This window comes from Triticum urartu, chromosome 7A (genome assembly GCF_056163025.1).
Source record: "Triticum urartu cultivar PI428250 chromosome 7A, HENAU_Tu73, whole genome shotgun sequence".
NCBI lineage: Eukaryota > Viridiplantae > Streptophyta > Magnoliopsida > Poales > Poaceae > Triticum > Triticum urartu.
In genome coordinates, this window is record NC_141879.1 from 735,273,699 (window position 1) to 735,298,363 (window position 24,665).

Below are 24,665 nucleotides of genomic sequence, written 5' to 3' on the forward strand. Positions count from 1 at the left end.
GGATGCTCGGCTTTTGTCAGTGATTGTATAGTATGGTCTACTGCTAGCTGCTATAGTATGGTCTGCTCCCAGTAGATGTCTGCTCCCCTCCCATAGATGGATGAGGTTTATTTTATTTTTTCTGTTTCTCCAGTAGATGTCTGCTCCCCTCCCATGTACGGCGCTGCAACATCTTTCTTGGGTTTCATTAACTCTCGGATGTTTCTGCCCTCTCTTTACCACTAGTGGCATTTGCTACATAATTTGGTTCTAATTCATCTATCTACGTTACACCCTCTGCACCGGTGTGTACATGCAGTACAGCGCCTAGCTCTTAGGCGTTGCATATTGACTTAGCAATTTTTAGATATTCTAGAGTACGATGCTAGCCAGATGTGTAGCGCCTGTCTGTCAGGCGCTACATAGTGTAGTGTGACGCCTAGCTGTCGGGCGCTACACGAAAGGGTCAGCGGAGTGAATTTTTTTTAAAGACAGTTCACTTTGTGAATTCTTTTTGTTCACAGGTTAAATTTGCCGTTTTTGCCATGAATCCAACGTTCATTATTGATCCAACGTACAGCAACGGTTGAAGGCAAAAGACGGCCCAGACTTCAGCGATTTAAGCCACGTTATTGGAATCCTGTCTGTTTTGTACTGGTTTGCAACACCTCTGGCATCCGTCTAAACCTATGAATCTGCTTTTAAGGCAACCATAAATCAATCTCTACAAAAAGAAAGAACAAAAACTCAGCCAGATCAAGCACACATGAATCTTTATAAAATTCAAAACAACAAAAACTCCTCTTGTTCTATTGATTTTTGTAGAAATTAAGAACATCTACAGCCGGGCTCTCATACGCGTCTCAAACGCCCGGGCAGCCTGTCCGGTCACTGACCGATCAAAAAGAAATCAACCCAATCGGACCTCTCGAACCATGGATAAACACCCGGGCAGGCCGTCCGGTCAATGACCGGTCAAACAAAAATCGACTCCGGCTCCGAGCTCGACTACGAGGAGGAGATGGCCCTCCGCATTGCGCTGGAGCGGTCGAAGTAAAAGACCGGTGTCGGAGTAATGGGCCACGGGTAGGCTAACCCGACGCCCATAACCTTTCAAGACATCGGGGCTGACCACGCCCCTCAGGATGCCAAGGTAAAGAGCCGCCTTCTGGAAGCCGGCTGGAGAAATAGTCGGCTGCCCGTAGACGGCCGAGTCCAGAAGGCGAGGTCAAGACAAGCCGACTCCTGCCAGGCGGCTTCTAGAGAAGCCGACTCCGAGGAGTCGGCCTGCGGCCCCTTCGAAAGCCCGTACCCACACCGAGGGGGATGGGACAGGGGATGGCTACAGTGCAGCCCATCCCCTCCCCTTCCTAGGGGCTGGCGCGGCCACAGTGCGTTGTGCCGACGAGGAGCCCCGCCCGGCGCGACACTGTTGCCATGCCAGCCCTAATATCATCACTGGCAGGCGGAGTCTTGCTCCCGCGACGACCTGTCTGTACGGCCCAATGACGACGGGCCCCACTAGTCAGCGAGAGTCCAGAAGACGGCGAAGAGCCGTACCAATCGGACCCGATGGGAGTCGGCCCTTAGGAGTCGGCTTGCTCATCCCACGGGCCCCACGCGCCATTAACCAGACAAGACGGGGAGTGGCTACAGTAATCGCCCGCCATGACGGCGGTGCTGTAGCCATGATCCTTCAACCAAGCCTGCGTCATTAGAAGCGCGACTACAATGATCAGCAGCCGGCAAGACCCCCAAGCGGCGGGTACGGCCTGTCGGCTCCGTACCAGACCAGTCGGCGGGGGCCCCCGATCGGCGGGCCGAAGAGACTGGCGGCTAGGCCTGCGCCCAGTCATATTACCCTTGTACCCCTGGGGGGTAGGCCTATATAAACCCCCCAGGACACCCATGCAAAGGGTTCGGACCCATTAGAACTAGACCAGAGATATAGGAAGGAGAAAGCTAGCCTTGCCTTCTCCTACCTCCAGCATACAGCTCGAGGAGCACCCTTGTACTCACTTTGCCTTAGTGATCATGCGGAGACCCCGCGGAGCAGGACTATGGGTGTTATCTCCTAGGAGAGCCCCGAACCTGGGTAAAGTACGCCGGCGTTCGTGTCTACACCTAATCCCGCTTCCGGGCACCGGCGACGTTCTACTCGATTCCACCATGATAAGCCATCCTTTGGCATATGTCGCACCTAACCCCCGACAACCGGCGGCAACTCCGAATAAGGAGCGTCGGCGCAGCGCGAACGCTGGAGCTGGAACTTCCCGGCCCGTGCGCAGCAACGCCGGGACAGCGTCGTCCGCACCGCCTCGCGCCATCTCTTCCCCACGCCGGCCGCTCCTCCACGCAGGCAGCTGTGGGTGCTAGTGCTCGCGCCGTTGGCCCGCACACGCACTCCGAAATCGAAGGCGCGGCCGCGAGAGGCAGCGTGCACGCGGCGAAGCAGTGCGCGCGCCGCCGCCTGGGATGGAGGCGGAACCCGACGAGGACGCGTCTCTCCCCGCATGGGTCTACCGCCGGTCCCTCACGATGGCGAAGACGAACGCTCGCTATCTCCGACGGAAGAACGCCAAGGCGCTCTGGCTTGCTATTGAGCACTCGGCGCATGAGACGAAGGAGGCAGTCTAGGATCTAGCTGTACAGTTTACTCTTGCCATTGCAGACCGGTGCGTGCTTGATCTGGCTGAGTTTTTGTTCTTTTGATTTTTATAGAGATTGATTCGTAGTTGGCTTAGGGCATCTTCAACCCGGGCCCTTAAACCTCCTGCATCCGTCTGTACCGAGTGGTCCGAACGTAATTTTCTATCTAACAAGGTATCTCATCCGTGCGTGGATCAGTCCGGTCGTCCGTTTCGTCGCAAACTGGAGGCATACAACGGGGCTTTATGGGTGTCAGGACCATTGCGCGTTGTTCGCTCATGACCCATGTCCTACTTTTTCTTGCCAACTATTGCACCTTCACTTTCTAGGGCTCACGGCCGCCCTACATGAACACGGACACACGGTGGTGAACAACAAGGACTTGTCGGACACTTTTGGGGGCTCACGACGGCTGGCGAAGATTTAGATTAGGTTAACTTAGGTGTTTTTTTAGTTGAAATATATCAAAAATGTCACCCGCAAAAAAAAGAAATATATAAAAAATGTAACGAATTTGATTCTGAATTAGTGTCTGCGTACTGGTCCAAACCAGTCAGTGGACAAAATAATTAATATTTGTCTGTTTCAAGGATCGGCGTCGGAGATGTCTTTAATAGCAAATGTATTTATATGGCAAAGGAAAAAAATTATGTAGCTTGGTAAAAGAAAAATATATGTAGCTTTGTGTGCTTGATCTTGCTGAGTTTTTGTTCTTTTATTGTAGAGATTAATTTATGCTTGACTTAATAGCAGATTCGTAGGTTTAGAAGATGCATGCAGAGGTGTTGAAAACCTGTACACAACAGATAGGGTTCCAATCATGTGGCTTAAATCGCTGAAGTCTGGGCCGTCTTTGGCCTTCAACCGTTGCTGTACGTTGGATCAATAATGAACGTTGGATTTACAGCCGCATGTTACAGCGTGACTGCCAGGAGGCAAGTCACCTGATCCCAGTCCAGATGGGACGCATGCACGTCTCCACCGTGGGATCAAGCACGCTCGAATCTCCATAAACCGCTATACGGAAACAACTAAGAGCATCTCCAGCCGCGTCCCAGGAAGCCCTTCCCAAGCAATTTTTTCGCGCCGGCGCTGAATAAACGGCCCAGTCGCGTCCCAGGAGCCCGATTTTCGCCGGCCTGGCCCGAAATCAGCGCCGGTGGACCCAGACCGAACCCGGCGCGCTGGGGCGCCGGGGCGAGTGGTTTTGGCGCGAAAAAGCCGCGGGCCAGCCGCGTCAGCGACACCGCGCCTCGTCTTCCCCCAATGCCTCGGTTCCCGCGGGGAATCAATGGCAAGGCTGCCGCCGCCGGTCAGCCTTACCATTGATTCCTCACGGGCGGCGCGTCACGAGATGGCGCGCCGACGCCTCCCCTCCCTCGCACGCGTACACACGGGCACGACGCGGCTATATAAGCCGGTGGCCTCGCTCGCCTGTGGCCACACCAGCCCAGCCCTCGCCGCCGAGCTATACCTCTCCCGAGCGCCGCCGCCGAGCCTTCCCCTCTCCCGAGCGCCGCCGCCGAGCCCCTCCCCTCTCCCTCCCCTCCCCGATGGCCGAGCGTTTCCCCGGAGACGAGGCGGCGGCCAACAGGCTGGAGGCTCAGCAACAGGGGAGTGCCCGTTCCCCCGTTGCCCGACGCCGTGGCCAAACCCGCCTACTTTGCCGAGGAGGTCGACGTCGTGCGCGCCTCCCTCACCGACGCCCAACTCTCCCTCCCCCAGTACAACGTCGACAACTATCCGGCTTGGGCGGCGTACTTCGAGCGCCGTCAACAGCATCGGATGGCGTCCACCAACGACGCAGCGGTGGTCGGTGGCCTGAAGAACAGCGAGGGGCGCCACCTGTGGTGGGGCGTCCCCGGCCGCACACTCAAGGGCGTGCTGACGCACCTCGAGGGCGGCAACGACCCTCCATTGACGTACCCCCCGGCGAGGGCGGCCGCCCAGGCGCACCACCGACGCGACGGACCATGGGCGCCAAGGAGGTTCGGCTCCTCCTCTTCTTCCTCCTCCTCGCGCTCTTCCTCGCACTCCTCTGGCACTCCGGCGCTGCTCGGAGTCAGGGCCGAGCCCGCGGCGGAGTCGCCGCTCGGCCGGCGCACTCGCAGCACCGGCATCGTCACCAACGAGGGCGGCCGGCGCGCCTCCTCGTCGGCTCCTCCTCCGCGCTTCGTCAAGCCAAAGACGAGCCGGGGCTCGCGCCGGTGAAGGCAGAGCCGGGGCTCGCCGCCGTGAAGACGGAGCACGGCAAGGTCGAGCACAACGACGACGCGACCCTTGAATGGGCACGCCGGGACTCCCTCAAGATGGCGATGGAGCGCCAGTGCGCCGCCCTGCAGCGCTTCGCGGAGCGCCGCCGGGGCCACGACAAAGGAGGAGTCGTCGTCATCGACGACAGCGACGACGACAGCGCGCCGCCGCCGCCACCAGTTCGCCATGGTGACGTCGGGTCCAGCAGGGGCGCCCGCGTCAAGGAGGAGAAGGCCGACGACAGCGACTACTCGGTGTTCAGCCAGTTTCTTTTAGATTAGTTTATTATATATTTGCTATGTAATGAAAATCGGCGAACTTTGTCCAAATATATGCCCAAGTTGGCCGAAATTTGTCGTGTTTAGCTGAACTGTGCCGAAATTTGCTATACTTTTTTATTTTTTAAACGCGCCTGGGGGCAGCCCTGGGGCCGGCGACTGGGGACCACTTCGCCCCCAGGCCCATTTTTTACGCCGGCTCACCCCCGGGCGGCGATTTTAGGCGCCCCCTGGGGGGCCAACGACTGGAGATGCTCTAAGTGCGCATGCTATATATTAGATTTTTCCATATACTTTTATTTGGTAGGTAAATAAGAGATGGACCGATTGAGGCACTTTTTTTAAAAAAAGAACCTAGGAAAAAAACAACGATTTTTCTATTTCTCAGGTGCCTGAAATTCCTTTTCACTCTAGTCACTTTTTTTCCTTCTTCCTTCCCTCTTGGCCAGACCTCACAAGAAAAGAAACAACCTCACCGGATCGGAGAAGAACAAACCCGCCATCTCATCTTAGGGTGAAGTCATGGCCCCATTATCTATCTTAGGGGGAAGCCACAACCCCATTATCTATCTTAGGAGTGGGGGTGCAGGAGATTGCCGGATTTTTCATGGGTGGTATTGGGGCTTAGAGGGATGGCCGGAGTGGTGGACAGCAACGGCTGTGGGGGGAGGTTGAGGGGAGGGCGAGGTGCTGCGTGGTAGCACCCACCGGCCACGAGTGGTGGAGGCTGGTGGTTCGGGCGGGGTAGGCTGGGGGCGTTCGGGAGGAGGACGAAGGAAGGGAGGAACAAGATGAACAGTAGCATGATCTATTTTGGACGGTTGGATGAAGATCTGACGGTCCATATGAAAAGTGTACTTGATGAACTGTTTTTTTTCAGGCACCTGACAAATAGAGGCTTCAAAAACTGAGATGGGAAGAAAAAATGATAATATAATATAGTCCTATAATAATATAATAATTAAATTGGACGTGTGAGGAGCGGGCAAAAGGACAGGATGTTCTTTTTAATTTTCTTCATTCATAGGAGTATTATATATATAGTCCTATAATAATAAAACTCTACAGAGATATACGGATTCCAGTAATTTCCGGAGACGGACACTGCTTTTGGTCCGCAACATATAGCCCAACAATAATAAGAAAGCCTCATAAGAATAGCGAGCGGTTCGGGACGGCGCACCTCTCCCTCTTCTCGGCAAAAACCTAGGCAACAGGAATCACCTATTCCTAGTCCAAATCGATGGAGGGCGGCTCCGGTGCGTCGATGTCGAGCAAGTCGGCGGCGCCGGCAAGGAAGAGGAAGCCGGGGACATGGAGGAGGCTCCCGCGTGTCCCGCGCGCCCCGACCCATGCCATCAAGGAAAGGGGGGAGCTGGGGATATGGTTCATAACGCCTGCGGAGTTGCAGCGGCAGGCCCTGGAGCGTGCCAACGAGCTGGAGAAGATGGACGACAGCGGGTGCGACACGGAGGAGGCCAAAATTGCCTTCCGGGCCTTCAAGGAGGAGAATCTCCGCTTGGACCGCTGGATCGCCAAGGGCTGGCCGGAGCATATAGTCGTCAACCGCAGCCCGCAGCCCAACGACACGGAGTAAGGACACCCACTTTTCGACTTGCTCCCTTGTCCACCACTGTCCACTGGTTAATCAACATACAGTTAACCTATGCATGCACTAGAAAGTAGAAACACGACCATGTTTGGCTTACTCAGTAGATAGATAGATAGATGCGTTTCGCAAAAAAAAAAGATAGATAGATGTAAAACATGGAGGCAGCGACTAATTGGTTTGTTCATGCATTATACTCCTATGTTTGATGTTAGAATCCAAATTGTGTTTTAAGCTGGTACATAATTCATGCGACGATGTCCATCTAAATTATTCATGGAGCTACTCAAGAGAAGACATCATTTTTTTTCATGCTAGAGACACAAAGTAAGGACACTCACTATTTTTGACTTCGCTCTCATCACTACATACTCCACCACTAGTTAATGAACATACAGATCAAATATGCATGTACTGGAGAGACGGCCACGCTTGGTTTAATCACTAGCTAGATACATAAATAGATGCACATCTCATTGCATATTACCGTGACTATAAGTGGCATCGGCAAATTGGTTTGTGAATGACAGATATGTGTGATGTTAGAATCAGAATTGGTTTTTGAATAAGGATCTCAAAAGTACTCCTAAAACGTATTATTCATTTTCTTCGTTGTTGATGTCCTATTAATAAAAAACGAGAATTTGCATGTTTTATGTTTTTCTACCCAGTCTAAACACCTATGTATCTATCTGTGTTATCTAGAAGGACCAAGGCCATGTAAATTATCAATGAAACATGGAGCTACCAAAGATACAAAATAATTTTATCTACCTAATGTAATAAAATAAGTGCTAATTAGCTTACTTCTCCTGCAGGGAAGAGTATCTGACCGCCGAGGACATGGAAGCACGCTTCTCAAACCGTAACCCCACTCATGGAGCACAACTAAAACACTTTGCTTGCCTTGCCTTGGCGCATTACAATGCCACAAAGACCGAGGTATGCATTGCACACACAACTTATCATTCTGATATTTTTCTTTTGATATAACTCTACGGTTGATGAGCTAACAAGATCTTCTATAACAATTGTCAACAAGCAGCACAAGTTTGACCTCGGTGAAGCCTTGACATCTAACTGCTTTTCTGAGGAGTGTGGGACGACATATGCTCATGTCAACTTCACCGCCATTCCCCAGAAGAGTAATGACCCTACAAAGAGGTTGTTCTTCGCTGAGCTCATGCTCATTCCAGAGCTCCAGATGGAGGAAGATACCGAGCCTATGCGTGTGCTGCATGTCTCGACTATTGATGATATTCCCTGTTATGGTATGTTTTCTGGATACCTTATTTAGATTGAATGGCTTAACGCATCCTGTGCCTACTGGACCTGATTTCGTAGGATACTCTGATAGACTAGTCGAATGGAAATGCCTAGTGCTTGTCGGCAATAAATGAGAAGTTGATTCCCATACAATTGCATTTAGTTGGTTTATAAAGCAAGTTCACTTGTCCAGCTTCTTCTGTATCCAATGCACTCTCAATTGGGCAGAAGGATCTGGCCACATATTGGTTATGTAATGTTGCTGTGGAGTTTTGTATATTGGTTGCTAGTTATGTATTCTCACCAGTCCCTAGAGGTAGTTAGCAACCAACATCCTGTTCTGGGTGGCTAAAGCTCTCATCATTAGTTACCAACCCTTGCTTGGTCACACTACTAGGGACCAAGAAAATGTTAGAGACTCTAGGTCCTTCACAATTAATTGGTGCTTAGTAATAGTAGAACATCATAGACCTCCTTGTCTGCTATGAACATTTAACAACTAACAAGTGTGACATTGTTGAATGCATAGTAAACCTATAGCATACAAATAATAATTATGAAACAACAAATGTCGTCATATACTATTTGCTCAGCAGGAACGATGAGCCCTGTTCACCGTAAGAGATATAGTGAAGTCTGCCACATTCATTCCCCTGATCGTACTATGAGGAAAGATGCACATTTCCTAAATCAGTCATCGAGAAGTTGCTTCCAATGTGGTTGTTTCCCGTGTAATCCTGGACAACAAATATATAGGATGCCAATGTACATCCATTGTGGTAGTGTCGTGACCTTGGGAACTTTGGGGTCTTGGATTGTATCTTAGGTTGTAGCTAGAATAAATGCAAATATATAATGTGGGTAGGGGTGCCATGTAAACAATGGTTGATAAATATATGTTTCCTTGTAGTGCTTGCTACTCTAGGTCTGCCGCATGTGTTGAAGTGATACATGAAGACCACTTCTTTTCATACATAAACCTTGTGCTATGTACCATATACCTTGGAGTATGTATGTGCGTTTCCACATGAATGTAACATTTTTTATTTTTTATTTTATTCTGAAATATAATATGCCTACTTTACTTTTGCTTGCTTTGCAGGTGGATGCCATGAGATATGTCGAAAGATCAATCACATGATGAGGGGTGTCATGGACTACGAGCGCTGCCACGCGTGTCACGGATGTTTGAAGCATCCAAAAGGAGATATGTTCATCGGAGGGCATAATAGCACAAAGATGCCCTACTACTCCGCAACATAAGATATGAAGTGGTGCCGACTTAGTGGGTTGAAATTAAGCTTCATGCACTAGACAACACAACCAAAAGTGTGAACTGATGGAAAGGGCTCCATATATACACTTCAACATCCCCTCTCACGTATGACGCGGGAAGTTAACACGTGAATAGACTCAGAGGTATGGATCCTATTCATGGACACAGAGGGGGGGGGGGGGCAGGAATTTTGGGATAAACTGCCAAAGCCAGGACTTGAACTCAAGACCTTACGCCTTGATAGCACTTATTAGATAAAACGAGATCAAACAAGACACGAGACATGGATTTTTACGTGGAAACCCTTGTGGGAGAAAACCACGGACGCCCGAAGGCGCAATCACTATGATGGACGAGTATTACAAGAACGAGACGACATGTCATCTTTAGGTGCGACTACATGGGTATATATGAGGGCAATACATAAGAGTCCTTGAGGACAAGTAAACGAGTTGTACTCGTACCGTCGACATCAACGCAATGCTCAAATCGTTTGTACTAAGTCTAGTCCAACATGGTAGAATTTGGATCACAATTTAACAATTACCATCAAACGTGGTGTTTGCATGACTAGAGTCTAGATATTTAATATCATTGTTATATGTGATGTGATGGCGTAAATTATTGGCAGGTGTGATGTTCCCATCCCTACAGTTTAGGAGTCATGGCAAATCAACACAGTCTCCCCCATTCATCCCATCTTGGCGCGTACACTCCGAAGTGTTAAATACCCCCCACTCTGGCCCCAAAATGGAGGAGACTGCTCACGAAGTCTTAATTGTACGCTACTTGGGCCAAAAACCCGTCCCCACCCTTAAATCACATCGTACCCCTCCCCATCTGCCACTGCACCCCTCCACCACTCGCTCTCGCTGCTCTTGGACCCAAAGCTGCCACCCAGCCCACCTCGACGCCAACCGCTGTTGCAATGAATCTGTCTGGTCCCATAGATTCGTCCGCCTATCAAATATCTTCAAGGTGCCATTGCCCGCATCTGCCACCGGGGTGAACTCGAAGTTTATACGACGCAGTTTGTTGTTCATCATTGATCAGAGACTTCTCTATGGATTCTTCAACTATGTCATCTTCGCCAATGTCATAGTTAAACTGTCCAATGTCACTAGTCAGTCCATATCTCGAAGAGGATTGAAACAATATTCATCATCAGGGTGGTCTTTAGTGATGAGACCCAGCAATTCGCTTCTAACAGCTTGAAGAGATGGAGGAACACCGTCTTGGAGCCTGGAGAGCGATATCTCAGATGTTTGTTGATTAGTAACCTAGGAGGAAGATTTTTGCACACTACTTACTACTTTGTGAGCCAACGCCTTTGTCACTTGAAGTCAAGGAAGAGGAACTAGCTAGATCTAGAGCCTTTATCTGAACTAGCCTCAAACTACCTAGGATCTTGGTGCTATTAATATCTATAAACTCTTTGTTGTTGTTGCCTGTGGCGGGGAGATGTTCCATGGCCTATTCAGTCTCTACATCCAGCTCTTTCACTTCAATCTTCAACAACTGAAATTCACCATCCCTGTAGAAGGGCCTTTCTAAAGGAATCTTAGAGCTATATGTTGAAATATATGGCCCGCCTCCCTCCATCAGTTCGGATTTTTGGATGAGTTGACTGGTGCATGAAATCAATATGGTATCCGAGCCAGGAGGTCTGGAGTTCAAGACCCTGCCAACACAGTATTAAAAATTCTGCAGCCTACATAAATCCCACGTCGATGGACTAAACAAGTCTAGACTTGAGGGGGGTGTTGAAATATATTGCCCGCCTCTCTTCATCAACTAACAAACCAAAGAATGATGTGAGTTAGTCAAATACCATCCATCACACCATCTAGGGTTCATGCCTCTAATCTTATCCTAGATATGCTGCATTTCAAAGTGAACTTCCATCTTCCCATTCCAATACTCTACATTGACAGTAACCCCTTCCTTTGTCAAATCAAAATAGCGGTATCTAGCCACTTGAGCTACACAAAATTCAGGTGGAAATTTCACTATAGCCGGGCACCTTATGTATTACATTGTTTTTAAGGCGTCACACTTGCCTTAGCAGTGTAAAACATCTGCCTTGTAGCTTTAAGGCATGTAGGGTGTCACCCTTGACAAGTCTAGTTAAGGTGTTGCGCTAGTCTAGACCATTTGCTTTGAAATGGAATGAAAACAAATCATTCAGACAACAAACGGTTGTATTATTTACACATATTCAAACCTATATACAACTGGAAGCTTATCTGGTTGTGTTATCCAACAACACAAAATACCCACATTAATTTGAGTTTGATGCTTAACTAACGGTACTTTGCTGACTCCAAGAGATTTGTTTTAAGCAAAGCCTAAAAAATCGCAGGTTGTGTCTATACTCTATAGTATGTTAATCACATCTCAGCATCTCACATCTCTGAATTATCATTTATTACATTATTTTTTATATATACTTGCCTTATTACTGTATGGCTGTTTGTAGAAATTGTTGTATCCCATATCACCCTATCCGTATTGTCGTGTCCGTGTCCTCGTATCGGTGCCATGTAGATTAAGAGTATAATTTAATCTGGGTGGAATACTAATCTTTTCTGTTCTATTCCATAGAAGGGTGGTAAGCTAAAGATAAAGCGTGCTGTTGGAGTTCATAGCAACATGTTCGTTTTGGACCAGAATGACCCAGTGAGTTATTGGCATGTTTACTTCAAAGGGCACGATGGGAGAAGAAGAAGACGGTACAGGTACTTTGCCGAGTTGAGCGGGGTAAAAGGGCCTGAATTGCTGACATTTTGCGAAGTCGTGGATAAAGGTGCAACTAACTGTCTTGTCACTTTGAATCAATCATTAAAAAACAGTTTTATAAAGTTTTTTTTATTTGTGACGAGTGCTCTCTTATAGAAAGTAGTACTAGTATAGTTTCACATACAAAAAGTACTACTAGTATAGTTCCACTATTTATTTACTGAGATGGGGCAATATTGTTTATGTAACCAATTTAGTAACTAGATAAAATAGTTTCTAGCATAATATATGATTTGTCAATTTGTACTAATTATGCAAAATATTTGTTTTGGGTGATTTGTATATGTGCAGCTAATGCTGTGTACTGCCCGCACTGCTTTGGAGGAATATATCACCCCCCAACCACAGAATTGGGTTCAGCGTCGGATCGTAGACTGAACAGTGTAGCATTGGGTGAAGCTATACGTGGCCCCGGCAGAAAGAGAAAGGAGGCTGTCAGCTCGATTGATTCGATTCAGGCCTAGAGTATGTTTGGTTCCGGCAAAAAGAGGTTGTCATCTTGATTGAATCGATTCAGTCCCAGAGTACAATGTTGTGAGTCTGCCTGTGTTGTGCGTATAAATCAACTGAACTGGCATGCTATGCGATTGTTCTGAATTGATGATGATACCAAGTGTAATTGAACTAGCTGTTGACGCTTACTTTTATACAGAGATGCAGGAGAGATGATGATTGCATTTGTTTTCAGGTTAAACTTAATAGTGTAACGACCTGCTTATCTATAAAAAAACCTGAACTTTGAAACCGGTTTTTTACCCCTTGGGTGGTTTTGCTCATTTGATTGGTAGGTGGTATATTGAGTTGAGGATGACATCATATGTGGAGTCGATGTTGCACATCAGGTGTTGGACAGAAGCTCCTTTTCTTCTATCTGTTTTTGCACTGTTGGTGTCCTGCAGTGCCATCCGAAGGCGGCGAAGGCTCCGACGGAAGAGGAAAGCGGGTGCTCTGCTCACTTGATGGCCGTGCTGGTATGCATGGGGCGAAACTGCATGCGGCCGGACAAAGGGAATGACCGCATGCATGGGGCGGCAGCTGGTGTAGCTCGTACGTATCCAGCACGCCGACAGCATCTCCTGCCTCGCCATTGCCGCGCAGGACGGCGTCGTGTACTCGGGCTCCTCCGACCGGACGCCCAAGGTGTGCCGCATATCCGACCTTCGGTGCCCTCCTGCCCGTCCTCGTCGGACGAGACTTGCCTGCTCCCTTCCCGTGTGCCCATCCGTGCTCCGACATACGTGGCTTGATTTGATTGAAACAAAATAACGCCCGACCCCATCTCTTAAAATCAGGGGGGAGATAATTAGATTATAGAAAGGAAAAAGGAAAAAAGACAGCTGTAGGATGAAGTGGGAGCACGGGTCGCTGAAGTGCCCGAGGATCCGCTCGAGCTCGGCATGCTCGCGGCCAACCCAATGCTAGGCGCTGACGAAGGCGGGCGCGGAGGCGCGAGACTCATCTCCACCGGATCGTCTGCCGTGGCAATCACGCGTCCTTCCTCTCCGTCTCGCTCGCCCGGCTCCGCTCGTCCGTGGCTCCCACCGCCCTGCGCGGCTACGCTGCGTGCTGCCCAGGTGCAGCGGCAGTAGTGCCGCGGCGGCTGGTGCCCCTGCAACTGCAAGCCGACGCCGGTTGTTTATTCCCCACTTCGGCACTCTGCTATGCTTATTTTCGATTTGAGGTACTTCCGATTCCCCACTTTTTCTATCCTAATTGCTATCCATTCCAGTACCGTATATATGTAGCTTACCAGTTTACCAGTAGGAAAGCATGTTTTTAGAAATTCAGGGTCAACACGATAACTGCCACACGTGTGGTGTATCGGGTAGTTGTGCCACACGCCTCGTGTGGCATGAACAGCAACCAGCCCACACACCTATGTGTGGGCAAAATAACTAATGCCCACACACATCTTTTTTTTCCTCCTGAACCCTCTCACACGCGTGCGTGTGGGCGAAGTTGATAACGCCCACACGCCCGTATGTCAGGCCTCGTAACCTTCTGGTCCCGCACGCGAAGCGTGACGCCCACCGCGCGCCCGCAATTGCCATGGTCCAGACCCTCGTCCGTGTTCGTTTATCTGCAGTTGCCATGTCACTGAACTACGGTTGCCATGTCGGACAACTGCAGTTGACATGGTTGCTCAACTGCAGTTGCCATGTATGGTCTGATATAATGTAGTTGTCATGATTTCATAACTTTAGGAGTTGCCATATACTAACACTAGGCAGTTGAGAGAGTTGCCATGTGCTCACAAGCATGCTAGGGCAGTTGCCATGTAAAAAGGAAGAGTTGCCATCTGCTTACGTGCACGTTAGGGCAGTTGTCATGTACGTGCACGTTGGGGCAGTTGCCATGTACCATGCAAAAACACATGGCAACTCGGTAAAAGACAATTGCCATATGCTTACGTGCACACTAGGCAGTTGTCGTGTACCCTGCAAAAACACATGGCAATTCGGGTAAAAAAAGAGAGTTGCCACCTGCTTATAAAGCACACTAGAGGCAATTGCCATGTGCGCTGCAAAAACACATGGCAACTAGCAGCTTACGTGTGGGAGAGGAGATGGGCGTGTGGGCGAGATGGCAAATGCCCACACACCAGCCCTTGTGCGTGACTGAAAACTGGTGTGTGGGTGAACTGCTAAACGCCCACACACCGGCCCCTCCGTGTGGTAAAACGGATGTGTGGGCGAACTATGTCACACACCACACACACGCCTTGTCCTACGTGGCACAGAAAATCAGCCAGATTGTGTCAAGATTCGTGCATATAGTACTAGACGGTGATGAATGCGTGTGGTCGAGATGGTCAACGCCCACACGTGTAGGCGTTAACATTTCCGTTTTTTAAATGCAAAGTAAAGAGGGTCAAGAGAAGCATAATATGATAATACGGGTTCACATAGATGTAGTACTCTGTCACTATCAGCTAGCTCAGAGTATGACTGTAGGACAATGCAGGTTCACATAAATGTAGTTATCTGTCACTATTAGCTAGCTCTAATTGAATTTTTTTGGAGCAGTTCCATTTGCAAATAGACCAGCTACAAGGGCACACACATACGCACACGCACACCCTAATTGAGATATCATATTACAATGGTAACAAATATGTTAGTATTTCTTACATGCTGGCAGCTTAAGCAAGCACCTTGCGCTATTAACTTCAGCTAGATGTAGTAATCTGTCACAAAAGCGTGGCCAGTTCAGAACACCATATAAAAGAGCGGTACCAGCAGCAGACTTCAGAGGAAAGTTGATTTTATCCCTAAATAAGATGCTCCATTTGACATGCTCTAAATGGACTAATGAAATAATCTAGAACACCTCTGCAACTCTGGGCCTTTTGTAATTAACTGCAGATTTTACAAGGTGTCAAATATGTGATTTAAGTAAAATGTAGAGCAATGGAAGTACAAGTGATACGCCTGAATAAAGCATAACCTACAAGAATCACAAGTGCTAAAAATTCAGAATGCAGAAAATCTACATATGCCAAGAAGGTCACTCACCAATAACCATGTGTACTTCCATACTGCGTAAACAGGGGATAAAAATTGTTTGATCTACAGTTAATCACCTAAGCATTGGGTTAACACAGTGGTGCTACTTTTCTTTTCCGTCCAAAACAGAACCATCATGTCTTCAGTTTCCTGAAAAACAGTAGACATGCATATGAATCCTAATACTAATTAACAACTGATAAAAGATGTCGATCAAGCTTCAGAAACTTAGCGGCCGCATATTGAGTTCCATCATTGTTTTCCTCGAAACCACAATCCATAACACCTGCATATATCTCACCTGGAGTATTATTAAATACCCGTCTTCATGCCCTCGAGTATATATCACCTGCAAAATAGAAAGATTCTGTTTTTTATCTGACAAAGCACTGAATCAAATAATACCTTTGCCCATGAGTCTAGGTTTCTAACAATTTACTGAGAAGGGCAAAAAAAAAGTGCAGCATTTGTAGGACATGCCAACACAGAAAAGTAAACATGTAACAGAAGTGTACAATGCGCTTCACCAAGGCTATATCTCGCTTATTGTAAGATGTAGCTTAGCTTCACATTTAACACTAGGTGGGAGGTGTGTTAGTGGGACCTTCCATGCATCTTTTCTGCCATTTCCGTATTTCTTCATATATATTTTTCAATACATGTCTAATTTTTATAATACACGTTGTTCATTTTTCGTACACACGTCGAACATCTTTTTGATACATGTCGGACATTTTTCAAATATATGTTTTTGACATTTTTTCGAATACATGCTAAATATTTTTCTAAATTTATTTGAATATTGTTTTACATTGTATAACTATTACTTCAAATACAAGTTTGCACTAATTTTCAATACATGTAAAACTTTTTTCGCAATACACCTTGGTTTATTTTTTAATGATATGAATTTTCTAAACTACACTAACTTTTCGAATAAAAAATTTAAAGGTATCAGCAACATATTGAAATGCATGATTTTGTTTTGAAATATCGCAACTGTTTTGAATGGTACAAAATATGTTTAGTTACACGAATATATTTACATTGTACACTATATTTTCTAAATACCAAGATTTGTTTTTGAAATGCCTGGTTATTTAAAATTTTCACAAACATTTTTAAAAAGTATTACTGATATTTTTAAATTGCAATAAATAAATATATTTTACACTACTTTGAAATTTTCTAAATACACTATGAACATTTTTAAAAAATTGAAGTAAATATACCAAGGCAATAAGCCCCCACCGACGACACTAATGAGCCAACGACGCACCACGTTCAGCAGAACACCGAGGCATTGACAGCGGCAGTCGCATACACTATGAACATTTTTTCGAATAGATGCTAAATATTTTTCTAAAGTTATTTGAATATTGTTTTACATTGTATAACTATTACTTCAAATACATGTCTGAACTAATTTCCAATACATGTAAAACGTTTTTCACAATACACGTTGTTTTGTTTTTTAATGATATGAATTTTCTAAACTACACAAATTTTCATATTAAAAAATTAGAAATATCAGCAACATATTGAAATGCATGTTTTTTTTCAAGTATCACAACTTTTTTGAATGGTACAAAATATGTTTAGCTACACGAATATATATACATTGTATACTATATTTTCTAAATGCCGAGATTTGTTTTTGAAATGCCTGGTATTTTTAAATTTTCACAAACATTTAAAAAAAATTGTACTGACATTTTAAAAATGCAATAAATAAATAAAATTTACACTGCATTGGCATTTTCTAAATATGCTATGAACATGTTTTAAAATTTTAAGTAAATATACCAAGGCAATAAGCCCTCGCCGACGGCACTAATGAGCCAACGACGCATCACATTCAGCAGGCCACTGAGGCATTGACAGCGGCAGTCGCATACGCTATGAACATATTTTTGAATGCATGCTAAGTATTTTTCTAAAGTTATTTGAATATTGTTTTACATTGTATAACTATTACTTCAAATATATGTTTAAACTAATTTTCAATACATGTAAAACGTTTTTCACAATACATGTTGGTTTATTTTTTAATGATATGAATTTTCTAAACTACACTAACTTTTCATATAAATTTTTTAAAATATCAGCAACATATTGAAACGCATGACTTTTTTTAAAAAATATCGTAACTTTTTTGAATGGTACAGAATATGTTTAGTTACACGAATATATATACATTGTATACTATATTTTCTAAATGCCAAGATTTGTTTTTGAAATGCCTGGTATTTTTAAATTTTCACAAACATTTAAAAAAATAGTACTGAAATTTCTAAAAATGCAATAACTAAATAAATTTGACACTGTATTGACATTTTCTAAATATGATATGAACACTTTTAAAAAATTTAAGTAAATATACCAATGCAATAAGTTCCTGCCTACAGCATTAATGAGCCAACGACGCACCCCATTCAGCAGGCCACTGAGGCATTGACAGCGGCAATCGCATACGCTATGAATTTTTTTTTGAATACATGCTAAATATTTTTCTAAAGTTATTTGAATATTGTTTTACATTGTATAACTATTGCTTCAAATACATGTTTGAACTAATTTTCAATACATGTAAAACATTTTTCACAAGACAGGTTGGTTTATTTTTTAATGATACGAATTTTCTAAATTACACTAACTTTTCATATAAAAAAATTATAAATATCAGCAACATATTGAAATGCATGATATTTTTTGAAATGTGGCAAGTTTTTTGAATGGTACAAAATATGTTTAGTTACACAAACATATTTACATTGTATACTATATTTTCTAAATGCCAACATTTGTTTTTGAAATGGCTGGTATTTTTAATTTTTCACAAATGTTTTTTGAATAGTACAACAATTTTTAAAAATGCAATAAATAAATAAATTTTACACTGTGTTAACATTTTCTAAATACCCTATGAACTTTTTTTAAAATTTTAAGTAAATATACCAAGACAATAAGCCCCCGCCGGCGGCACTAATGAGCCAACGACGCATGACATTCAACAGGCCACTGAGGCATTGACAACAACAGTCGCATCGGTCTTTAGGTAAGTTGTCCCCCCCCCCCCCCCCCCCCCCCGCCCGCGCGCGCGAATCTTTCCTTGTTGATTTTCGTTTTCGTGACTATTCTTTCGGAGGAGTTGGACAAATCATTGCTTTCATGTTAATGGTGAAAAGTATCACAACATTACCACATGGGGGGGGGGGGGGTGAGATATTGGTTTGGTTTTACCTTGCCGAATTTCTTTGTTGTTCTTCACGGAAGGTGTTTGTGTCTTTGTCCGAACTACTATCTATAGGTATTGTTCGGACGGTTTTGCTATTTCACATCTAGATGTGAAATAGCTACCTCACATCTAAGTCCAGGACCATTTGATCTGATTTTTTGTGCGAGCTTCTGATCCCCGTCCAACGCTCGCGTCCGCCCGTTTGTCGTTGTTCTCTTACGTTTTTTGTTGTGGCTCATTGTCGTACCTGGGGCTTGGGCCAGTTTCTGTTTTTTTTCAAAGGAGAGGCAGAGCTTTCTTCAGCCCATTTCCTCTTCTCACTCTATTCCTCTTTCTCTCATCCATCTGCGAGTGACAGGAGCACGAAGGAGAAGGCAGGCAGGTCAATCTGGGAAAAGAGATGGAAGGGCAGCGGGATGAGGTGAGTAGAGGAGAGGAGATGAGGTGAGTACAGGAGATCACGAAGGAGAAGCTAGGCAGCCATGTCGATTGGGGAGAAGAGATGGAAAGGCACCCAGGTCGATCTAGGAGAAGAGATGGACGGGAGCATGAAGGAGAAGGCAGCTAGGTCGATCTGATTGTTCTCTTTTTCTTTCATGTTTGACCACACCTAGAAGGGGAGCCCTGGCGCAGTGGTAAAGATGTTGCCTTGTGACCATGAGGTCACGCATTCAAGTCCTGGAAACAACCTCTTACAGAAATGTAGGGAAAGACTGCGTACTATAGATCCAAAGTGGTCGGACCCTTCCCCGGACACTGCGCAAGCGGGAGCTACATGCACCGGGCTGCCCCCTTTTTTTTTACCACACCTAGGGTTTGTGTTCTGTGCAGGCTAGATCATCTAGAAATGTAGTTATAGATTTGTGTGTTAGATTGGATTTTTGTAGGAGGAAGAGGGGGGTGATAGAGGTGAATCCCGTTGTGATTTTTTCCTGCAATCCAACGATATGGTATGTACCTAGGGGTGCAGGGCGGCGCCCGAACCCGGCCCGCTTCTAATTCAATGGTAAAATTTTTAGTTCTAGACAGATTGAAGTGCGCCACATTAATTTATACTAGCTGTGTGCTAGCTTGGCTGTTTCGCGGGACTTTGCGGGACGCCGTCCTGCACCCCTATATGTACCACAGCCTCGTGTATACTGATGTACATCCAGTAATGTACTACTCCCTCTGTACCATAATATTTGTGGTCGTGGACTAGTAGATTATATACTGATGTTCATGTAGGAACGTAGATGTAGTTTGTTTCTGGTTTCTGCTTGGTTGTGGCGCCCGTTGTTTCTGTAGGGGTGAGAAAATGTCTTTTTTTACCAACTGGTCCAAGTGTGGCATCATTTTCCCCAGGTGAAGATTAGAGGATTGCTAAATTTCATTTTTTTGTAGGTTAAGGGGTGTGAATTTTTAATTTCTGTTTGGATGAAAAATGGGTTCCAAAATCAAGTCCAAATTTCTTGCAGTACTGGCCATATACAACCTTTTCTCCATGTTTTCCTTGTGAAATATGTGAAACACCAGTTCTAAAAATGGGGATTCATGTATAGTATATGGGCGTAGCAGCACGTGTAGGATGTGATTCATGTATAGTAGATTACAGGATGTTTCTCTCTAATTTTTTTTCTCAGGAAGACAGTACTTATGAACTTGGAGGTAGGGCAAACGGAGGCCTCTGGGACCCACAAGCTCAGACGACGCACCCTAGGAGGGTGCCCCTTGATCTAATGGCTCACAGGTGGCCCCTCTCTGGTAACTCTTTGTGCCAATACTTTTTATTTAATCCAAAATAATTCTCCGTAAAATTTCATCCAATTCCGAGAACTTGTTATTTCTGCACAAAAGCAACACCAAAGTAATTCTGCTGAAAAGAACATTAGTCCAGCTTAGCTTCATTCAAATCATGCAAATTAGAGTCCAAAACAAGAGTAAAATTGTTAGAAAAAGTAGATACATTGGAGACGTATCACTCTGTCGTGTTCTCGGGGTCGACTGCCTCTCTTAGCGCTGCCAGTTTCGGCGGGATCTGGCGCGGTTGGGGCGCTCGGGGGGCGACACGTGCCCCGCGCGCCGCCAGAACGGGTGGGGACGCCCCGGGGCCCGACGCGCACCCCCAGTGCGCCGCCGCGGATGTCCCGCCTCCAATGCTCATTGAGGACGGCCTCAGAGTCGTGCTTGTCCCAAAACTGACATCAGCGGGTGTTCCACGGGCCGCCGGGATGCGAGGTTGGTCCCGTGGGGAGAGGCCTGCGGCCGATGTAACGCCATGACACGACGCGACGCGGTCCACTACGTGCACGACGTGGCGTCAAGGGAACACACGTACAGCCAGGCCTTGTGTACATATTATATGTAAAAAAGGCGCATACCACCGAGGACGGGCGCATACCGCCGACGATGGGGCAGGCAACTACTTTTTAAAATAAGGTCATCCTGTGTTTTTTTTTTATGAAGGGGTACGAGCTAATTTCATCCGTCTTTGTGTTTGGGGGTGTATCGAAGCAGAAGCATTGCTCTAATATACGGCGGTAGATTTGTAAAGAACATGTGCTGCAAAACTATGGCATATCAACTTATCAGGATTGAAGTTTGCAGATTCGTCTATTATCATTTGTCCCATCTAATATTTCTAGGTGAAGTAGTCAGTATATACACGGGAAAATCTGTTTCTTTTTCTGTCAAGGACAAGCCCTGTCATTCCTGCTTCTGACAAAAACGGGAAACCATCAGTAAGAATTTAAGCTGTTAATACAATCAGCGAAATCGTGAAAATTGTACTGGTTCAGTTCATGATTCTCTTCGCCAGGTTACCTCAGTTACAGACCGAATCTGTTGGCACTGTTTCAAAATGAGATACAGGAAAAAGAAGACGCACAGTACAGATCAGCTAATCGATACCCATCCAATCGATCGGTGGCTCCAGCATGGGCTTTTTCAGCGGGGGCTGGACAAAATCAGCGTCCGGATCATCGAGAAACATTCTTCTCCTCTTCTTTGAACTCAGCGCAGCACGGATCCAAGTCATCCCAAACAAGCGAATTGCATTCTGAGGAAGCAGCCTACCCCTGGGCCCAAGCTTTTTCCCATATGAGTTTTGGAACTCCCAGCTGGGCACGAATGCCTCAATACCATAACCAATGCAGTTGACGGCATGGGTGAGCATTTTCTCATGGCAGTATTTTTTGTAACTAAGGATTGGTTTACACTTGTATTTCGCGATGTAGTCGTAGTAGCTCTCGCCACAATGGAAGACAAGGAGGAGCGGGCCACTACGCATTGTTTCGACCGCCCTTTCGATGGCCTCCTTGTTCAATGAGAAGAATGAGTCGAGCCCTTCCACCACATACCTGATACCAGTCAAGTTCTGAAAAAGAAAGGAATATCAAATGTTGAACATTTGTAAGCTCAACGGCAAATGACCAAATACTGATAATTATATCTAAGTGCACACGGCCCCAACTGTATTGAAGCTCCTGTAATTTCTAAGTCAACCATGATGGGACAGCACATCAGCAGAGTAGTAAATGTTGATATATATATCTGCTTGGTTTCCCTTTTACCATCCATGTACCACACTAATGCATTCTTATTTTACTGGAACATCACTCATGATGGTTAAAAACAACAGACTGACTTATTTTCTTGCGAATAATAACAGACTGACTCGAGCACAATGAATCACTAATAAAATATAAGTCAATCAAATCCTGGTATTTCTATAACAAAAATGGAGCATTACTAGTAAACCAGATTAGTAATAAAATTGATTTGTGATGGGACATTACTAGTAAACCAGATTAATATTGATTTCTGATGGGACATTACTAGCAAACCAATGAAGCACAATGTACTTTTTGTTAGCAAAAAAATTGATTTGTAATGGGACATTGCTAGTAAACCAGATTAGTCATTGGGTAACGAGAATCAATAGATGAACAATTAGGCAGTCACCTGATTTTCATAATCATCCTCAGACAGAATACCCGTAGAGCTGACCACTTTCATGCAGCGCGCTGTCCTGTCAGTTTCTCCACTCACTAATGCTTGCTCCTGGTCTTGAAGATGCTTGGATGATAAGCGGACAATTACTCCTTTAAGCCTCAGGTGGGATTCCATACATGCCATCATTGCCTCATAAATACATGTGGCTGCAGTGAAAGATTAGTTAAGTTGCAATTGATGGATTGATTGTTAGGTATATTACAACAAATAATATGGCATACATTCTGGATTCCAAAATACTACTCCGGCGGATACTCTAGTGTAAAAACGCTCTTATATTATGCGACGGAGGGAGTAGTATACTAGGTAGAAATGGATATGGCACTTACGCAATCCTTTTTGATCTCGCTCCGGCGGTAGAACTTTTATCCCACCAGCCACCAGGTGTTCCCTCCTTGTCCGGTACTCTCACCCTGCCCCACGTAACCCTTCTATGCGCTTGAAAGTACCGATGGTACAATGAATCTGCAGGGGGAACAAAGGGCATATCGCCTATCCCTGCGTAATCAGTGAAAGTCAGCTTCATTGATAATATTTCTATGATCAAATTAAAATTTACGGAAGTTACTTGATATAAAGAAAAATAAGCGTCAATTGGAAAAGGGCAATGCCAATGGATAGATTTAAGGGTCCATAAATATCGAGTAATATATTTATTTCATCTCAATTGCACTTGACCTCAATCAAGATTTTTTTTTCAAAAAGGAGGATATACCACCAGCCTTTCTCTGTACTGGTTGATGGACAGTCATATGTTATTAATTATAAAACAATGCCAAACAAAGCCCAGTATTGTACCAATCAAATAGGCTTGCAAAAATAAAATAAACCAAGGCCATCCACGAAGGACATGCCTCCATACAACATCTCCGAAACAATGCTAGATCAGCCTAATCCAGCAAGCATCGTTGCCGACAAATACCCTAGATCATGGCTTTCGAGTCGAACAACCAGTCACGACTAGCTGCAAGGTCAAATCAACATATCAACTCGACTAATTGGCTAAGTCGAGCGACTCAATCGACTAGTCTCGACTAGTCCAGCTTTTTGAGTCGAACGTCCTTGATCGCCTCAGTTTTCCCCCAACCCATACCTATCATGGCTTACGCGACCCTCTGCCTTGGCCGTTGCCATCGTCCTACAATCCTACCAGCCGGCGCCGCCGCAAGCTGGTCTGCTCCTCCCCTGGTTGCTGCTCCTCCAGTAGTTGTTGTTGCTCCTCCCCTGGTTGCTGTTGTTGGTGGTCTACTCCTCCCCTGATTGCCATCGGCTCCTCCTAGTCTACTGCACCTCTGATAACTACTATCTTCTCTGTACCTATTGCTTGACTCATGTCGACTAGTAGACCATGAGTCTTGACTAGTCACAACTAGTCAAGAGTGGCTACCCTAGAACGACTCGTCGACTCGAAAAATTGCCCTAGAGACGTCGGGAGGGGCCACACATCGAGGTTGATCCACACGACACCTGTCACTCGCCATATTGACATCTGCTACTGTGCCAAGCACGGGCTCTAATGCCCCCAACCCTTAGCTCTGCCACCAAATATCGCCGGTTGTGACATCTTATTACGCCCATGGGTTGCAGGGCCATCCGAACCCAAGTGCGAGCTTGAGGCTCCTAGGAGAAGCCCTTCGCACCACAAGCACTCGCCGCCGACACACACTCTAGAACTGCCACATGCAACCGATCATGGGTTGAAGGCCTACATGGGCCTAGATCCGCCCCAACGACTTTGAGTAGACACTCCTCATGCCACCATCAAGCAACCCGACGCGCTCATTGCCGTCACGCATACCTGATTCGCTAGATATCCCTA

The 24,665-nt window shown here is 45.8% G+C and overlaps 2 protein-coding genes across 2 annotated transcripts; one reads left to right on the forward strand and one right to left on the reverse strand.

Moving 5' to 3' along the window:
• Positions 1 to 6,402: 6,402 nt before the first annotated feature.
• Positions 6,403 to 9,297, forward strand: LOC147962459 (uncharacterized). Its single transcript, XM_087534919.1, has 4 exons — positions 6,403 to 6,752; positions 7,587 to 7,710; positions 7,814 to 8,039; positions 9,137 to 9,297. The coding sequence occupies exons 1-4, from the start codon at positions 6,403 to 6,405 to the stop codon at positions 9,295 to 9,297; spliced, it is 861 nt and encodes a 286-aa protein (XP_087391045.1).
• A 12,329-nt stretch (positions 9,298 to 21,626) lies between these two features.
• Positions 21,627 to 23,217, reverse strand: LOC147962460 (uncharacterized). The gene is made up of 3 exons (XM_087534923.1): positions 23,176 to 23,217; positions 22,796 to 22,992; positions 21,627 to 22,208 (listed from the first exon to the last, which is right to left on the reverse strand). Exons 2-3 carry the CDS (start codon positions 22,970 to 22,972, stop codon positions 21,732 to 21,734), a joined length of 654 nt encoding a protein of 217 aa, XP_087391049.1. The 5' UTR covers positions 22,973 to 22,992; positions 23,176 to 23,217; the 3' UTR covers positions 21,627 to 21,731.
• Positions 23,218 to 24,665: the final 1,448 nt, after the last annotated feature.